Source organism: Nicotiana sylvestris, chromosome 9, assembly GCF_000393655.2.
Source record: "Nicotiana sylvestris chromosome 9, ASM39365v2, whole genome shotgun sequence".
Taxonomy (NCBI): Eukaryota; Viridiplantae; Streptophyta; class Magnoliopsida; order Solanales; family Solanaceae; genus Nicotiana; species Nicotiana sylvestris.
The window spans coordinates 103,736,283-103,754,302 of record NC_091065.1 but is presented as its reverse complement, the minus strand read 5'-3'; the positions used below and the strand labels follow the sequence as shown (position 1 = coordinate 103,754,302).

General features: G+C 37.7%; 1 protein-coding gene across 1 annotated transcript; it reads right to left on the bottom strand.

The window, feature by feature from the left end:
* Window positions 1–17,062: 17,062 nt before the first annotated feature.
* Window positions 17,063–17,440, bottom strand: LOC138877994 (uncharacterized). The gene has a single exon (XM_070157646.1). It carries the CDS (start codon window positions 17,438–17,440, stop codon window positions 17,063–17,065), a length of 378 nt encoding a protein of 125 aa, XP_070013747.1.
* Between the last annotated feature and the right edge of the window lie 580 nt (window positions 17,441–18,020).

The following is an 18,020-nucleotide window of genomic DNA, read 5'->3' as shown; positions in this document are numbered from 1 at the left end:
AACTCATAGAGATCCCCAAATCACTAATAAGCTCAATAACAATCGAATCAACACATCTCTCAACAATAACAACTCGGAGTCAACCAAGCCGACTCGATGCAGAACACACATCCATATTGGCCTAACAATAAACCCTTTATCAAGGAGTTCCTGAAGTTGTTCCTTCAACTCCTCTAACTCTGTCGGTGCCATACGATACGGTGCCCGGCACTAAATAAATACCGAAATCGACAACCATGTCTGGTGACATGATCGGCAGTAGGAAACACATCCAAAAAACCCCTCACCACCGGAACTGAATCAATGGTAGGAGTCTCTACACTAACATCCATTACGAAGGCCAAATAAGAAAGACAACCCTTCCCAATATTCGTTGGGTCTTCAAAATGAAACCACCCTACTGGAAACATAATGCGTCAAACCTCACCACTCAATTCGTGGCATTCCCGGCATAGCCAACGTCACCGCCTTAGCACGATAGTCCAGATTAACACGACACAGAGACAACCAGTCCATACCCAATATCACACCAAAATCTAGCATACTAAGCAATAAGAATCCACTCGGATCTCCAAACCTCCAATAGTTACCATACAAGACCGATATATGCGGTCCACAACCACGACCTAACCTGTTTATGAGAACTCCCAGTCTCCAAATCCATACAGCACGTGAATCACCATATCTGATCCCAACTACACCGCCCAAATATACAACACGCCTCTAATATCGAATGATCCCATGAGAGGTACTCCTATAATTCTTCTGTGCCACTAAGCAAACTCGAATATCAGCAGTCGATCCAACAAGAGAGTGCCGCAATACTAATGTAGTATCATCAACTAAATCACATTGCCCTTTTTCTGAAGCGTATACCCTCATCAAGCTACACCACTTAGTAATATCATTTCCCCAATCATCTGAAGCTACTCGTGCTATCTAAGAATTTATGACTCTTCCTTTCAAAACTGAATCGTGACCTTACACATGCAAATTTCAACCCTACACAACATACCTCATATACCATGTCATCCTATGATAAATATAAGGACTTTATAACCCCTTCCGAGCCACAAGCAGCTATGTACTCAACTAGTCAAGAACTTTCCATTTGATCCTATCTAGAAGAAAATCACTACACATCCCATGCTCCTCACGCTCGTAGAAAATACACATCTCTAACCGTGGTAGAAACCATCAAGAACTCTCCGAATTTCATTTGCATAAAAATAAACTGTCACGACTGAATCCTTCTAACTTAACCAAGCTACACAGACCACTAAACCTAAGAGCATTGTCGCGAAACACCTGTAGAAACTCATTACGTCGTAAGCATCCAAAGAGCTAATCATATCCTTACCATGCCAATCTGGCCTACTACCAAGCTATCCCATCTATCCAAGTTCCTTCTGATTTTCTTTCAACTTGATATTTTTTCTCGCTATAACACCACAATCCTCGACCCAAACTCGCCACACAAGACCCAAGCATAAAATCACACCGTCTAAGGCTCACAAGCCGCTGAAGTACTCTTAAATGTTTCCAAAAGCACCACATTCAAAATACTTAACTCGAAGAGACTTTCTGCGAATCTGAAGCCATTACCTCCACCTTCTTGATACTGATATATGGAATCCCATAATTGATATAGAAATGCCACAAGCCTTGACACCCTCCAATGCAAACCTCAGTTTCTAGCCAATTATACAACTTGAAAATCTCCAATTATTACATGTAAAATCTTGAATCCATAAGAACCATTCTCGAGAGTCCTCCACTTTACTCAAACCGCAATTAGACCGATCAAACGAATCGGATGACCTGTGCTCCATTAGCACTCTAACACCGCAGAATGTGACCTCACCTACAACCAAGCAACTTCCTACTCTATGCACCGTACATCCTTTACCAATAACAACCCAAGCCATTCCATGATTCTCATACACCCATAAAGCATAACATAACCTTTATTGAAATTTCTTTTACTCAAGCCATCCTCGGTCTCAACCTCCGTAATTCATAACTGACTCACCCATACGCCTCAAACTAGGACCAACATAGCACATAACCGTGCAATCAACTACTCAATAGCAGACTTCCCCACTTGGCTCAAAGCCATAGATCAAAACACACAATAACTCATAATGCATATACTCTATCACTGCCATAATACCATAGAAGATTAAACTCAATCCTTCATAAGCTCGTGCAACACAAATCATCTAGTACTTCAAATCTTCTGCAAATCTTGCTTTCACCACCCTCGTAACAATCAGTCCCACTCTCTTAAGCGGCCCAAATTCAAATTACAACACATATTTTTTACTGGTTAACAGAGATCTTCCAACAATCAGCATAAGGGTCACACAAACTTCAGAATACTCCGCAGGAGATAACCTACTTGTTTCGCCTCAACTAACATCTCCTTATACCCTTCCACCGTCATAAAAATTATGCAGTCACTTAATCTTCCTGAGTCTGAGCTCATCTCACAACGTGAAATCTACTTCACTTCCCAACTAGGCAACATGAAAAAGGTCCCTCAACATGCCCACAACTCGGCTAAACATCAAATCACAATGGAAACCAAGCACCGGATAGTTCTTACTACCCCCAAGCAAACCCTTCTTGTCTCGTTCAAATCAAATGCACACATCTCGCAGTCACATCAGACTCATCACATAGCTATCCAATAGGGACACTATTGGACATACAAATTCAAAAGCATGTGCTCACACAATCAACGCCTCAATGCTCAAGTTGTAGGCAAAACCTGGCCTCAAGTCCTCTAGACTGGCCCAACATCAACACACAAAGATTACATCTCGCCCCTCGATCAGGGAATCACAAGCCATCGATGCACATCTGATACTGAGTGCTCATGCGCGCATACGAACGCATGGAAGGAATTCAAAGAGTTACATTTCAAGCTGAATCAAGGAGGCACGATAAGAATTCAAGAATGTGAAGTTTTTTCGAAAGGTTCTGTAGGCTTCCGAGGATAAGTACAGATGTCTCTGTACCGATCCGCGAGACTCTACTAAACCTGCTCATGACTCATGAGACCTATGTCACCTAGGCTCTGATACCAACTTGTCATGACCCTAAAACTGACCCGGTCGCGATGGTGCCTATCATGAAACTAGGCCGGCTGACACAACTCCCGAGATAACCATTTAATCAATAATAATTCATTTTTAAGCTTTTAATTAATCAAATATCTCAAAATATAAGTCTAAATGAACAGTGCGGAAATAATGTACAAGCCCAACATCGGGGTGTCACAAGTCATGAGCATCTACTAAGGTCTAAGTACAACAAGAGTCTAAGAATGTACTAAATACAGTCTAAGGAAGACAAAAGGGAGAATAAGCAGTGTTGCGAACGTCAGGCAGCTACCTTGCTAACTCCAATGACTCTGCCACTAAGCAATCAACACCCGCTACCGGGTCTAGAACTACCTGAGTCTGCACACGAGGTGCAGGGAGTAATGTGAGTACGCCAACTCAGTGAGTAATAAAAGTAAAAGCAGTTGAGAGATAAGCAAACTCGTAAAATGCAGCAAAATGCTACAAAGAGAATGTAAACCAATACAATGCAATAAAACAGTGAGAACTTGTAAAACACCTTAGTTCAGTAAAAGTTTCTTTAAAACATCTTTTAAAAGTTAAACGAGTGAATGAAAACAGTGAGAAAAGGTAAACACGTAAAACCAGCCCCTCGGGCTATCTCACAATTACTCGTATCAGCACCTCGGGCAATAACATGGAACAACCTTAAATCCTCGGGCTAATCACCTCACACACTGGATATCCATGCTCACTGAGGGTGTACAGACTCCGGGAGGGTCCCCTTACGGACCAAGCACAATATCAAGCCATCTCGTGGCATAATCAATAGGCTCTCGACCTCATATCAAGCCATTTCGTGGCATAACAACTAAGGCTCTCGGCCTCATAATCATAAATCAGTACAACACTGTTGCGGCGTGCATCCCGATCCCATAATAAACTCACAACACAAGCCCTCGGCCCTACCCAATCAGAAATCCCTAAAAGCCACTCGAGCACAGTAAAACATGATGCTCAGCCCAAAATATCATTTAAAGTGTTAAAATAGAGTAAACATGGCTGAGTTATAAAAACAGTAGAATATAGCATGACTAAGTACAGATATAAAATCAAAACAGTGAGGAAATAGCAGTAAAAATCCACTAAAGGTCTAAAACAGTTGGCACGAGGCCCAAATAAGGCATTTAGCCTAAAACATGATGATAGCAAACATTTTTCAATCAAATATGCGGTAAAACAATCATTCGAGATGGACTAAGTGACCATCCCCAATGGTGCACGACCCCACACTCGTCAACTAGCGTGTGCGTCACCTCAATATAGCACAACGATGTGAAATTCGGGGTTTCATACCCTCAGGACAACATTTACAATCATTACTCACCTCAATCTGGTCCAAACTCTAGCCCGCGATGCCTTTGCCTCTCGATTCGGCCTCCGAATGCTCCAAATCTAGCCAAAAGCAGATTCATACCATCAAAAAATGCTAAGGGAACAAAGCCCATTCGAATATATCTAATTTATATCAAAAATCCCAAAATTGGCCAAACCTCGCCCCCGGGCCCACATCTCGGAATCCGATAAAAATTACATCAATAGAATCCTTATCCTCTCACGAGTCTATACATACCAAAATCATCAAAATCCGACATCAAATGTCCATTCAAATCCCCAAAAGAAATTCTAAAACTCTTATTCTATTTTCCCCAATTTCCACTCTAATTTCTCAAATAAAATGATGAAATTCAAGACAAAATCATGGAATTAAACCAAATATGAGTGAAGAATACTTACCCCAATATCTCCACTGAAAATCTCCACAAAGTTCACCTTCTCCCGAGCTCTCTAATGGAATTTCGAAATTATGGACCAAACCCTCAATTTTTAAAATATAAACTGAATGCCCAGGTATTCTTCATCGCGAACTCGGCCTCACACTCGCATTCGCGTAGCACAATTAGCTACTAACCAAAGATCCTCCTATGCGGACGCGAGGACCATCTCGCGAACGCGATGCACCACTGAACGAACCTTCACAATTGCGGCTCACACTACCCGAACGCCGAGCACAAATCCTACCTTGCCCCCAGCTCCCCTTCGCGAACGCGAATCTCCCCTCGCGAACGCGAAGGAGGAAACCAGCAATTGAACATCAAATTTTTTTGCAATTCCAACAAGTCCAAAACTAGTCCGTTAACCATCCGAACTCACTCGAGGCCCTCGGGACCTCAACCAAACTGCCAACATATCCCATAACATCATTCAAACTTGTCCCAACCTTCAGAACACTCAAAACAACATCAAAACATCAAATCATCATCGGATTTAAACCTATAAATTCCAAAAACTTCCAAATTCCAAATTCGATCAAAAAGTCCATCAAACCTCGTCTGAATGACCTGAACTTTTGCACACAAATCAAAAATGATACAACGGACCTACTCCAACTTTTGGAATTCCATTCTGACCCCTATATCAAAATCTCACCTATCAACCGAAAAATGCCAAAATTCCAATTTCGCCAATTCAAGCCTAAACCTTCCACTGACCTCCAAAATACATTCCGATCACGCTCCTAAGTCCCAAATCACCTAATGGAGCTATCCAAATCATAAAAATTCCAATCCGAGATCATATACTAACAAGTCAAAACTTGGTCAAACCTTTCAAATTTTAAGCTTCAAACTGAGAACTGTTCTTCCAAATTCATTCTGATTACCCTAAAACCAAAATCGATGATTTACATAAGTCATAATGCATCACACTGGGCTAGTCATGCCCAAGAATTGGCGAGTGAAGTGCAGAAGCTCAAAACGATCGGTCGGGTCGTTACAGCTAGCTTGGCACCCTAGAATTGGCCTTTCTTCAGATGCTCATATCTTTTTATTCGGACGTCGTATGAATGCACGGTTAAGAGTTTCGAAAACTAAATTCCAAGACCTTTAATTGGTATATATAATATGTCCAAAAAAGACCTCATATAACACATGAAATGTATTGCTCAAAAAGCTTCGTTACAATGCAAATCCTTAGTCGGTTTTTTCACAACTTAAATTCGATTTTCCCAAAACTTTATATTTTATATACAAACATCATATATAGTCATATTATGATTATACACTCATTTAAATCATGATTAACAAGTCTTATATTCATTATACGTCACCTTGGGATGCACAGGATATAACAAATTTGAAGTATATTGGGAGAAAATCGCAGCTATATTTGACCTAATTTTCAGCACATTTGTGAATGCAACTTGTGATGACCTTTGCCAACTTTTGTTTCACAACTCTATTGACTTCAAAAAATAATACATGACTATCATATGACATAAAATAACTCATAACATATCATCCTTATCATGTTAAATGCCCTATTCTTATCCCAAAAATACATGTTATATTATTCCTAACTTGTCTACTTTCGACGAAATTTATTTTCCTTAATTTGTTTAGCTTCTAAGTCTTTAAACCCTCTTGGTACTTGTTATCCATATCTTAAAGATTTGTAATATCCAAGGTAACATGATTAACTTATTTTATGTACTTTCAAAGACTATCTCATTTTTGGGCTTACATAAATTGACTTACGACGTACTCTCATGTATGAAAATATGGGGTGTAACAATTTTGTTTGATTTAATTCATTGATCCACTTAAGTAATTGAAGAAGGTTGTTGAATTGTTGATTTAATCAAGTTACGAGAATATTCAAGAGACGTTTTTCTAAGGATAAATCCATTAACGCATGCTTGCATACTTCACAGTGCTTATATTAGTTCACCTCGTGGAGTTAAGATTTAATCGACAGTCGAGTCTTGACTACACGTTTGAACTAATCATCGAGTGAATTCGTGAGAATCATTAGAACATTCAAGTGAATTAAACTAGAGTTAAATCCTAAATAGCTATCTTGCACCTATCCTGTCAACCCCTTATTTCTCATATTGATAAGAAACCAATTCTACGAATCTCTAACTCCTTGCTGTCAATGGTCAATTGCTTTATTTTAGTAGTTAAACGTAGTTCATAATCACTACAAATCAAACATTGGTCATCCTAAATAGCGTTAAGCTAGAAATTACTTGAGCATTGCTTAAATCCAATCCATGTGGAGAAGATAATTTTACTATACTATCTTTGATTAGCGAGCATCAATTTCGTGTTGTATTTTGCGCTCGTCAAATTTTGATGGTAGGCTAGAAACCCCTATTTTAGTCATAATTTGCACTCTAATTACTGCATTTTACTTGTGTTTGAGCTTAAATATTAGTGTATTGCACTTATTATGTGTTTTATGCCTTGTAAGAAGTGATTCCGAGTGAAAGATAATTTGGAACTAAATCAAATAATTGGAGCTTTGAAGTCTAAATAAAAGCCCAAGAAATTAAGTTGGGATCATGTTCGGGGGTCGCGGAACAAGTCTGGATATCAAAAAGTGAAAAAATAAAAATTACTCTGAGAAAATTGCACTACCGCGTTGCGGGGCTCATAGCGCTAGTGCAAAATTCCTGCAAAGTGAAAAAACTCAACTCTCTAAATATCCTCACTAATGTGGTGCATGGGGGGCCGCGCCAGTGTATTTTAGCAGTCCAAGTGTCTCACTTTGGTTTGAAAAGGATAGTTTCATCCGGGCTCATTCCTACATGGTATTATACACCAAAAACACGATTTTGAGAGGACTTTTGACCTTGGAAGCTTTGGAAGAGCATTGGAGGCTACAAGACTCAGAGTTTCATCATCTTTCCATCAACTCAATACGGGAGTTTGAATTGTAACATTAGATAGATGCTTCCTTATTCTTTAATTATATTTGTAATGACTTCCTCCATGATTATGTAGTTTACCTTAGGGTTTGATGGATATGGCGTTTTGATAAATATTTGTGTACTTTGCTTGAATTCATTTATGGAGTTTTGAATTGTTGCAACTTTATTCACCGGTTTATTTAATCGAAAGAAGAATATTTTGGTGATTATCTTTACATTATTTTGTTTGGTTTAACACAGTGATTCTCCTAAGTAATCGAAAGAGCTTGTTGAATTGTTGATTAAATCATGATAGGAGAATATTCGGGAGACGTTTTCCTAAAGACTAATCCATTAACGCATGCTCGCATACTTTCACAGTTCTTATATTAGTTCACCTCGTAGAGTTAAGATTTAATCGAGGGAGGAGTCTTGACTACACAATTGAACTTATCATCGAATGAATTTGTGAGAATCATTAGAATATTAAAGTGAATTAAACTAGAGTTAGATCCCAAATAGTTATCTTTCATCTATCATGTCAAAACTCTTATTCCTCACGTTTATTAGAAACCAACTCTACAACAACAACAAACCCAGTTTGATCCCAACAGGTGGGGGTCTGGGGAGGTTGTCTGTACGCAGACCTTACCATTACCTAATGCAGGTAGAGAGGATAAAACTGGGTTTGTTGTTAAATTGTCAATTGCTTTATTTTAGTAATTAAACATAGTTCATAATCATTTAACTCAAGTGTTGATCCTCCTGAATAGCAATTAAACCAGAATATATTCGAACATTATTTAAATTCAATTCCTGTGGAGGCGATAATTAAAGTATACTATCTTTGACTAGCAAGCAATAATTTTGTGTTGTGTTTTGCGCTCGTCAAATTTTGGCGCCGTTGTCGCGGATTGGCAATCAATAGTGTTCAAAATAATTTTTGGTGCTAATTCAGGAATTAGCTTTTATTTTTTTCTTTTATTTTTATTTTTGTTTAGTTAACTTGTGTTCAAGATTTCTTTTGTAGTACCTGAGAAGTGCTAGGGAGAAAACTTGAAGAAAATATTCCTGATATTGAATTCTAAATGTTGTGAAGATGGAGCACAATTAGCTTAAGCAAATGATTGAAAAGTTAGAAGCTAAACATTATCACAATTCTGCTATTTGTTTTAAATGTAGTGAAAATTATCTATGGGTTGATTGTCAAGTAGGTAAGTATTCCTATTATGATTCATCTTTTGAAGAGTCTCACTCTATTTCTAGACCGTACATGTATGAAGTTTCATATGGGCAAAATTTTAACAATGGATGGAACGAATACCCTTATTCTGACTGGAATGAGAGCGAAGTGAGACAATCACCTCAAGAGCAGAATGGTAATTTAGAAGAGCTTATGTATAAGTTCATGAATAGTGTGGAAGAGAGACTTGCACAAGATGATGAAGCCATTAACAACCTAACAATGCAAGTAAGTCAAATAGTAAGTATACTTTCAAAAAGCTCATTGCATTGTAATGGTGAATATATAGAGGAGATACCCTGTGAGAATGAGTGTATCCAAGAGGATGAGCATTTACAAAGAGAGTTTTCCACTTCGCAAGAGGACTCTAATTTAATTGAGATGATTGAAGATGAGGTTTTGGTTGATTGTGAAGCAATAAAAGAAGAGCTTAAACCCCCACCCACCTTCCCACATTTACAATCTTTAGTAGAAGAGCATGAGGAACAAATGGTCTTGGATATACCATAGGAATACTCACATGACCTTCTTCTTTATTTTCTTATTCTAACCTTGACCATGTGAATTTTATTTTTGGGATTTACAGGAATATGCATGGATTGATCTTATGAAAGAATGCAGAAATAAGTTGAGGATGATCCTACAAGAAAAATCCACTGCTCAAAATAAGGCCAAGAAAGAAAGAAAAGAGCGAGGCTTACAGATATCCTTAGTGGACTTTGGCCTGATGAGCTTCATTAAGAATCCCAAGGAGCGAAAACGAGGCATGAATTCAGAATTAGGGGTGGAGTTCATAAGTTCTCAAAAAAAAAATCAGAGGAGCTTTCTTTACCTCTTGCTTTTTACTTGTGTGTCATAAGGGCATGCCACAATTTAAAGTGTGGGGTGGAGGATGTAAATATGTACATGTATGTTTGCTTTCTTGTGTTTTGTTTGATTTTTTTTACTTTTCCCGACGATGGATTTCCTCAACTGTCTTCTCGAGGGATCAAAGTCAAAGAAAAAATATTTTGTTTTTCCTAGGTAGTGTAACAATTCCTTCTTGGTTTTTCTTTGTGCCGCGGTTCTTTATCAAGGATTTTTGTCGAACTGGATGTAGTTAATTTTTCTTTTAGTAGGAGTAGTGAAGTATTGTGCTATGTATTAAATGGAGATGACTTTTCTTGACTTTGTTGTACCTTGAAAGTAGTGAGTGCTTTAGTTGTGATGTCTAGGCTTAGTTCTTGGCTCTTAAATAAGTACCTTAAATTGTGTGATTGTAACGTTGCTTAACTGCTTTGACTAGAGAGTTGGGATAGATCCGGTTCTAAGTGAGTTATGTGTCAATGTGTGTGTGAGGTTTTTGTGATATTCTGTGCATGTCGGTTGATGTCTAGAACTTGTCCCGTGTGTTTGTAAAGTGAAATAATAGTCTTGTTCAATTTATGAAGTGATATAGACATTTTTTTGTTGATCCACATATATGCTTTTACCAACCTAATGAATGTGTATTTTAGTTTGCCTCATTGAGTCCGTAATCCTACTTCTTTGGCAATCACACTACAAGTCTGATCCATTTTATTTGAATTGACTATCTGTTTGAATCTTTTACCTCTCTTGAGCACTTGATTTTGTTATGATCTTGTAAAAGCTAAGTGGGGTTTTTTAGTGGAACTATTGAAAAAGGATAAAGGTGCATTATTTGAAGAAATTGTGAGATCCACTTGTATGGAATTGAAAAAGAAAAAAAGAGTGAGTGTGCTTGAAAAGAAAAAAAAATCAGAAATTAGAAAATAAAAAAAATTATTCCTTGCTAGTGGTAAATCTTGGTTTGTCTGTGCTTAAAGAAATTGGGAGCTTGATGTTATTATGTATGAAGGTTGGGGTTTGGTTCAACATAAGTGTGGGGTTTAAATTGTTAATGTATATGTATTAAAGTGCTTAGGGAGGTGTAGTCACAATATCCAAATGTATCCTACCCATCTTGCAGCCTACATTACAACCAATTAAAGTCCTGCTGATCCTTGACTGAATGAGCTCAATCCCTTAGAGTATTACACTACGGACAAGCCTATTGTACGTCTTCTGTGGCATGAATTTTATTTTTGGGAGTGAGTTAATTCTTTCTATCTTGAATTCCTATTTGTTCTTGAATTTTATTGCGTGTGGAACTACTCTGTATATTTGGTGTGAGGGCACATGATTTGCGAAGGAAAGGTAATGTCTTTGGCCTCTATGTTAGAGTAAGTGAGCAGGTTTTTGAAAAATACGTGGTATTGTTTAGACGAGTCGTGAGGCTAGAATGTTATGATAGGGTGCTTAGTATGCTTTAAATATTCTTGGCATGATGTGTTAGGGATGTTGTCTGATAAAGAAGGTCGTCTCTATGTGAAGTGCAGTTTGATTGCTCGAGGACGAGCAATGGTTTAAGTGTGGAGTATTGATGGTAGGCTAGAAACCCATATTTTAATCATAAGTTGCACTCCAATTACTGTATTTTACTTGTGTTTGAGTTTAAATATTAGTGTATTGCACTTATTATGTATTTATGCCTTGCAGGAAGTGATTCCGAGTCAAAAGATAATTTGGAACTAAATCGAACAATGTGGAGCTTTGAAGTCTAAGTAAAAGCCCAAGAAATTAAGTCGGGATCATGTTGGGAGGTTGAGGACCAAGTCTGGATATCAAAAAGTGAGAAAACAAAAATTACTCTAACAAAATTGCACCACTGCGCCGCGGGGCTCATAGCGCTAGTGCAAAATTCCTGCAAAGTGAAAAAATTAACTCTCTGAAGATCCTCACTAATGTGACGCATAAGGCACCGCGCCAGTGTATTTTTGTTGTCCAACTGTCCCACTTCGGCTTGGAAAGGGTAGTTTCATCCGGGCCCGTTCCTACATGATATAAATACACCAAAAATACGACTTTGAGAGGACTTTTGACCTTGGAAGCTTTGAGACATCATTGGAGGCTACAAGACTTAGGATCTCATCATCTTTCCATCAACTAAATACGGGAGTTTGGATTGTAACGTTAGATAGATGCTTCTTTATTTTTTTAATTATATTTTTTGACAACTTCCTCCATGATTATGGAGTAGTTTACCTTAGGGTTTGACAGATATGGTGTTTTGATAAATATTGTGGATTTTAACTCTAATTCTTTGCTTGAATTCGTTTATGGAGCTTTGAATTGTTACGGAGCTTTGAATTGTTGTAACTTTATTCACCATTTATTTAATCAAAAGAGGAATATTTTGGTGATTATCTTTGCATTATTTTGTTTGATTTGACATAGTGATTCTCCTAAGTAATCTAAAGAGCTTGTTGAATAGTTGATTAAATCAATATAGGAGAATATTCGAGAGACGTTTTCCTAAAGACTATCCATTAACGAATGCTTCCATACTTTCACAGTGCTTATCACCTCATAGAATTAAGATTTCATCGAAGGAGGAGTCTTGGCTACACATTTGAACTAATCATCGAGTGAATTCGTGGGAATTATTAGAACATTAGAGTGAATTAAACTAGAGTTAGATCCCAAATAGTTATCTTGCACCTATCATGTCAAAACCCTTATTCCTCACATTTATAAGAAACCAACTCTGAAAATTTCCAGTTCTTTGCAGTCAATTGTCAATTACTTTATTTTAATAGTTAAACATAGTTCATAATCATTTAACTCAAGTGTTGATCCTCCTGAATAGCAATTAAACCAGAATATATTCGAACATTATTTAAATCCAATCCTTGTGGAGACGATAATTAAAGTATACTATATTTGACTAGAGAGCAATAATTTTGTGTTGTATTTTGAGCTCCTCATTCTGTTGCGCATGTCGTTGTAGTATAGTGGTGAGTATTCCCTCTTGTCATGCAGGTGACCCGGGTTCGACCCCCGGCAACGGCGCCAAAATTTGACGAGCACAAAACACAATAAAAAATTGATGCTCGCTAATCAAAGATAATATAATAAAATTATAGTCTCCACAGGAATTAGATTAAAATAATGCTCACGTAATTTCTAGCTTATCACTATTCAGGATGACCAAAGCTTGATTTGTAATAATTATGAACTACGTTTAACTACTAAAATAAAGCAATTGACAATTGATAGCAAGGAGTTAGAGATTCGTAGAATTGGTTTCTTATCAATGTGAGGAATAAGGGATTGACAGGATATGTGCAAAATAGCTATTTTTGGGATTTAATTCTAATTTAATTCACTCTAAATGCTGGTTATTTTTATTGCACGTCATCTATTTAATGGTTTTTAGGATGCTATCACTATTTCTATGGTTATGATGACGATACTGATGAATTGTCTTTTCTTGTTTTATTTCCATCTTCCTAAGCCGAGGGTCTATTGGAAATAGTCTCTCTACCTATCAAGGTAGGGGATAAGGTCTGCATACACACTACCCTCCCCAGACCCCACTTTGTGGAATTTTACCGGGTCGTTGTTGTTGTTGTAATGTTCTAATAATTCTCACAAATTCACTCGATGATTCGTTCAAATGTGTAGTTAAGACTCCTCTCTCGATTAAATCTTAACTCTATGAGGTGAAACAATATAAGCACTATGAAGTATCATGCATGTGTTAATGGAATTATCCTTAGGAAAGCGTCTCTCGAATATTCTCCTAACTTGATTTAATCGATAATTCAACAAGCTCCTTCGATTACTTATAAAAATCAATGAATTAAATCAAACAAAATAATGCAAAGTTAATCACCAAGATATTCCTCTTTCGATTAAATAAACTGATGAATAAAGTTGCAACAATTCAAAACTCCATAAACGAATTTAAGCATGAACTAGAGCTAAAATCCACAAATATTTATCAAAACACGAATCCGTCAAACCCTACAGGAAACTACTCCATAATAATTGAGGAAGTCATCACAATTATAATTGAAAACAAGAAAGCATCAATCTAACTTTACAATCCAAACTCTCGTATTGAATTGATGGAAAGATGATGGAATCCCGTGTTTTGTAGCCTCCAATGCTCTCCCAAAACTTCCTAGGTCAAAAGCCCCTTCAAAAATGTCTTTTTGGTGTATTTATACCATGTAGGAGTGGGCCCAGGCGAAATTACCTTTTTCAAGTCGAAACATGACCAATACTCTGACAAAATTGCACAGGCGCGCCGCACCATGTGCTGCCCCATGTGGGGCGTTAGTGGGGAAGTTTAGAGAGCCTATTTTGACGGGCAGCAACAGAAATACACTACTGTGCTGCCCCATGCAGCGCAGCAGTGGAGTTCTTATAGAGCAATTTGTTTTGTTTGCATTTTGACATCCATACTTGGCCCCCAACCCCCAAACGTGATCCCGGTTTAATCCCTTGGGCTTTTACTCAAACTTCAAAGCTCCAACTTGTTCAATTTAGCTCCTGAATATCTTTTTAACTTGAAATCACTTCCTACAAGGCATAAAACACATGATAAGTGCAATACACTAATATTTAAGCTCAAACACAAGTAAAATGCAGCAATTGGAGTGCAAACTATAACTAAAACACGTGATTCTAGCCTACCATCACCCCACATATGTTCCCACATGCACAAGAGAGGATTTTGAGTGCTTCTTCTTCTAAGAGAAAAATCACAAAATTCTGTGGGTCTGATGATGAGGAGGATATCGAAGAAGGTTCCCTGGTGAGAAAATCGCTTGTCAGAAGATGCGTGGTTTCAGATGATGAAATCCTTGTCTCTCAATATCCCCCTTGAAGTTGAATTCCTTTTAGACTTGTTGATGAGCCGGAGAGTGCCCCTTTGAAAATTTCTGATGAAGACGTTGGTAACTTAGACACCCCCCCTCCTCAAGTCTTGTTGAAAGTTTATTCGCTCATGGCTTTGAGGGTGATGAAAGACTCGGGCCTGTTTCCGAAGAGCTACCACTTGCTTCCCTTCTAGTGTTGTCAGTTACACCTACTGTTAACCCCCCATATTTCCTTGCCTAGAGTTGCCCCAATGGTTTCCCTCGCTGTTGTTCCTCGTGTAAAAGCTGAGCCTTCTAGTAGCAAGGGGTATAAAAAGAGTTGTGATTGAAGTCTCCGATTGTGGGAATTTGTTGAAAAAATCTTGACAAGCTGATATGTGGCTGAAACCTTTACTAGGACCCATGGAAAAGAAGAATTTGGAGGGTCACAGTTCTTTGACTTTGATGAATGACATCATTCACTCTTATCTTAAGGTATACTTTTACCTATCTTTCTTTCTTTTCTTTTCTTTTTCTCATTCGTAACTCTTATCCTTTTGTTTTTTTTGTAGATTAATTTGACAGGTACAGAGCTCATGAAAAGGATTTCATGGACTGTGTTACGCACTGAGGCTGACAACTGGAAAGAACAATTTGAAGGCCTTCAGTTGGAGAAAGACGTTCTTGCAAAGAAGAAAGAAGCTTTGAAGCAACAATTGAGGATGGTCTCCGCTGGGTTAGCAATTTAAAAGCTTCTTCTAGTCAAGTTGAGAAGGATAAGGACAGACTGAAATCTTCCTTTGCGGAACAACATTCCAAGACTACTAAAGAGATACGGAGTTTGAAAGAACACCTTAATCAAAAAGAGGTTTACGCAGGTGATCTGGTGAAGATGCTTACCCAAGCTCAAGAACATCTTTGTGCCTTTACCAGTAAGATTCAGTTCCTTAAAAAATTTCTTGCTCTTTTGAAGACAGCTTATGAAGCCTCGGAGGCAGAAAAAGAAGAATTGAAAGCAAATTGAGCAGAGGGAGAAAGATTATGAAGCCCTCAAAGATAAGTCATCACTTGACGTTAGCGGGGATTTTTTGAACACTCGCTTCGAGACTTTAACTAAAGCCAGCCAGGAAAGTTTTGGCCTTAATGCTGAGATTGTGAAAGTTAAAGAAACAATTGAGCATACTCAGCAGCATCAAAGCTTCTCTACGCCCGATGACGATGGTTCTAAGGGTGACGGAGATGGACTTGCTCCTGGTGAAGCCGATGTTCAACCCTCTTCTCCTCAATTTGATCCTTCTTCCCCCATAGATGATGCTCCTTAGCTCTCCCCTTTCTCGACTTTTTATTGAAAGTGTTAGTTTGTTGGTTTTTGGTTGAAATTCCCTTGTGTTTTTTTGGATATTTTTTGGAAGAATTTACCGCCCTTGTCTTTTTTGGGGCAATGCTATAAATATCTTTATTTCTCGTACTGCATATTTTGCTTTCTGCTCTTTAATTTTTGAGCTTTATTCTTGTACTTAAAATGCTTTAATAGATCATGACTTCACTATACACAGATTTTCATAAATGAAGGCCTTTTTATGTTAACGACACTAATGAAGATGACATCTCATCTTCATATTGGTGTAAAGATATGAAACATGAAGTAGATATGAAACAAAAAGTAATTTGAAGAAGTTTCATTTTTTGAACTCTCACATAAGTAAGTTTGAAATAAGTAAGTTTGTCATCGTTTTCATAACTGTTCATACAACATTTTCATAACTGCTTTCATTGTAGCAGGTTTACAAATTCAAGTATTTCTTTCCGCGACTAAACTTATGGCCTTAACCTAGAAGCTCGTGGGAATATCTTGCATCCTTTTTGCGAGTTTGAACGCCTTTGAATTATTTTTTTTTTGAAATACTACAGGTTGCTTCAAGGTTTTTATTCATGCTGAACTATCCCCTTGATATACATCTTCCTCCTTTGTGTAACCTTCTATATACATAGTCCCCCCAGTGTTGGAGCATTGAAGTATAAAATCTCGAACACTGGATCAACTCCTTTCTTTTGGTCCTTTTTCCTGAAAGGAAAATACAAACGGGACTCGTAGGCAATTTTTTAGATGATGACTGCATAATCCTTTTTCCCATCAGAAAAGTTGTAACCTAGATCGGGAATAATTCAGTATTCCGCGTGTCTTTCGGGTCTAATATCATCATTTGGTACAGTTCAGCTTTTTGCCTATCATCTAAAATGGTTAGTAAAATTCAAAAGAACAAAATAAAATCGAACTTGCATGATACCCGATCGTGGGTATTATCCTCGTTTAGAAGTAATACTTTTTCAAATGGATTGCATTCCAATTTGATGGTAACACCTTTCCGTCCATGGTTTCCAACTCATACGCTTCTTTTCCAGCAATGCCTCTAACCCTATATGGTCTTTCCCAATTTGGACTCAACTTTCCTGCGTTTGTCGCTTTTGTTGACCGGAACACCTTTTTGAGGACGACTTCCCCAATCTTGAAGTACCTCAAATTGGCTTTCATGTTATAATATATTTCAATCATCTGCTTTTGAGCTGCCATTTGAATTAATGTTGCTTCTCTCCTTTCTTCTATCAAATCCAAATTTACCCGTAACTCTTCCTTATTTGTTGCTTCATTGGTATGCGTGTACCTCATGCTTGGTTCACCTATTTCCATTGGAATCAAAGCTTATGTTCCGTACACAAGTGAAAATGGAGTCTCACCCGTACTAGTTTTTGTCGTTGTTAGTAAGCCCATAATACCCCTGGGAGTACTTCTGGCCATTTACTTTTTGATTCTTCCAATTGCTTTTTAAAGTTATTGATGATAACCTTATTTGTCGATCAGCTAGCCCATTGGCCTCTGGATGATAAGGTGCGGAAGTACTTCGTTTAATTTTCCAACTTTGAAAGAATTCGGTGACTTTTACGCCTATGAATTGTGGGCCATTGTCACAGACGATTTCCTTTGGAACTCCAAATCAACATATAATATTTCTCCAAATGAAATCCGTAACTTCCTTTTCTCACACCTACTTCTACCCATTTTGAGAAATAATCCATTAAAATTAATAGAAACCGTATCTTCCCTTTAGTATGAGGCAAAGGTCCTATCCATGCCTCATTTCATGAAGTGTCATGGTGATATAACTGAATGTAACCATTTCGTTGGTCGATGCATATTATTGGCATATATTTGACATTTATTACACCTGGCTATGAAGTTTTTTGCTTCCTCTTCCATTTTTGGTCAATTA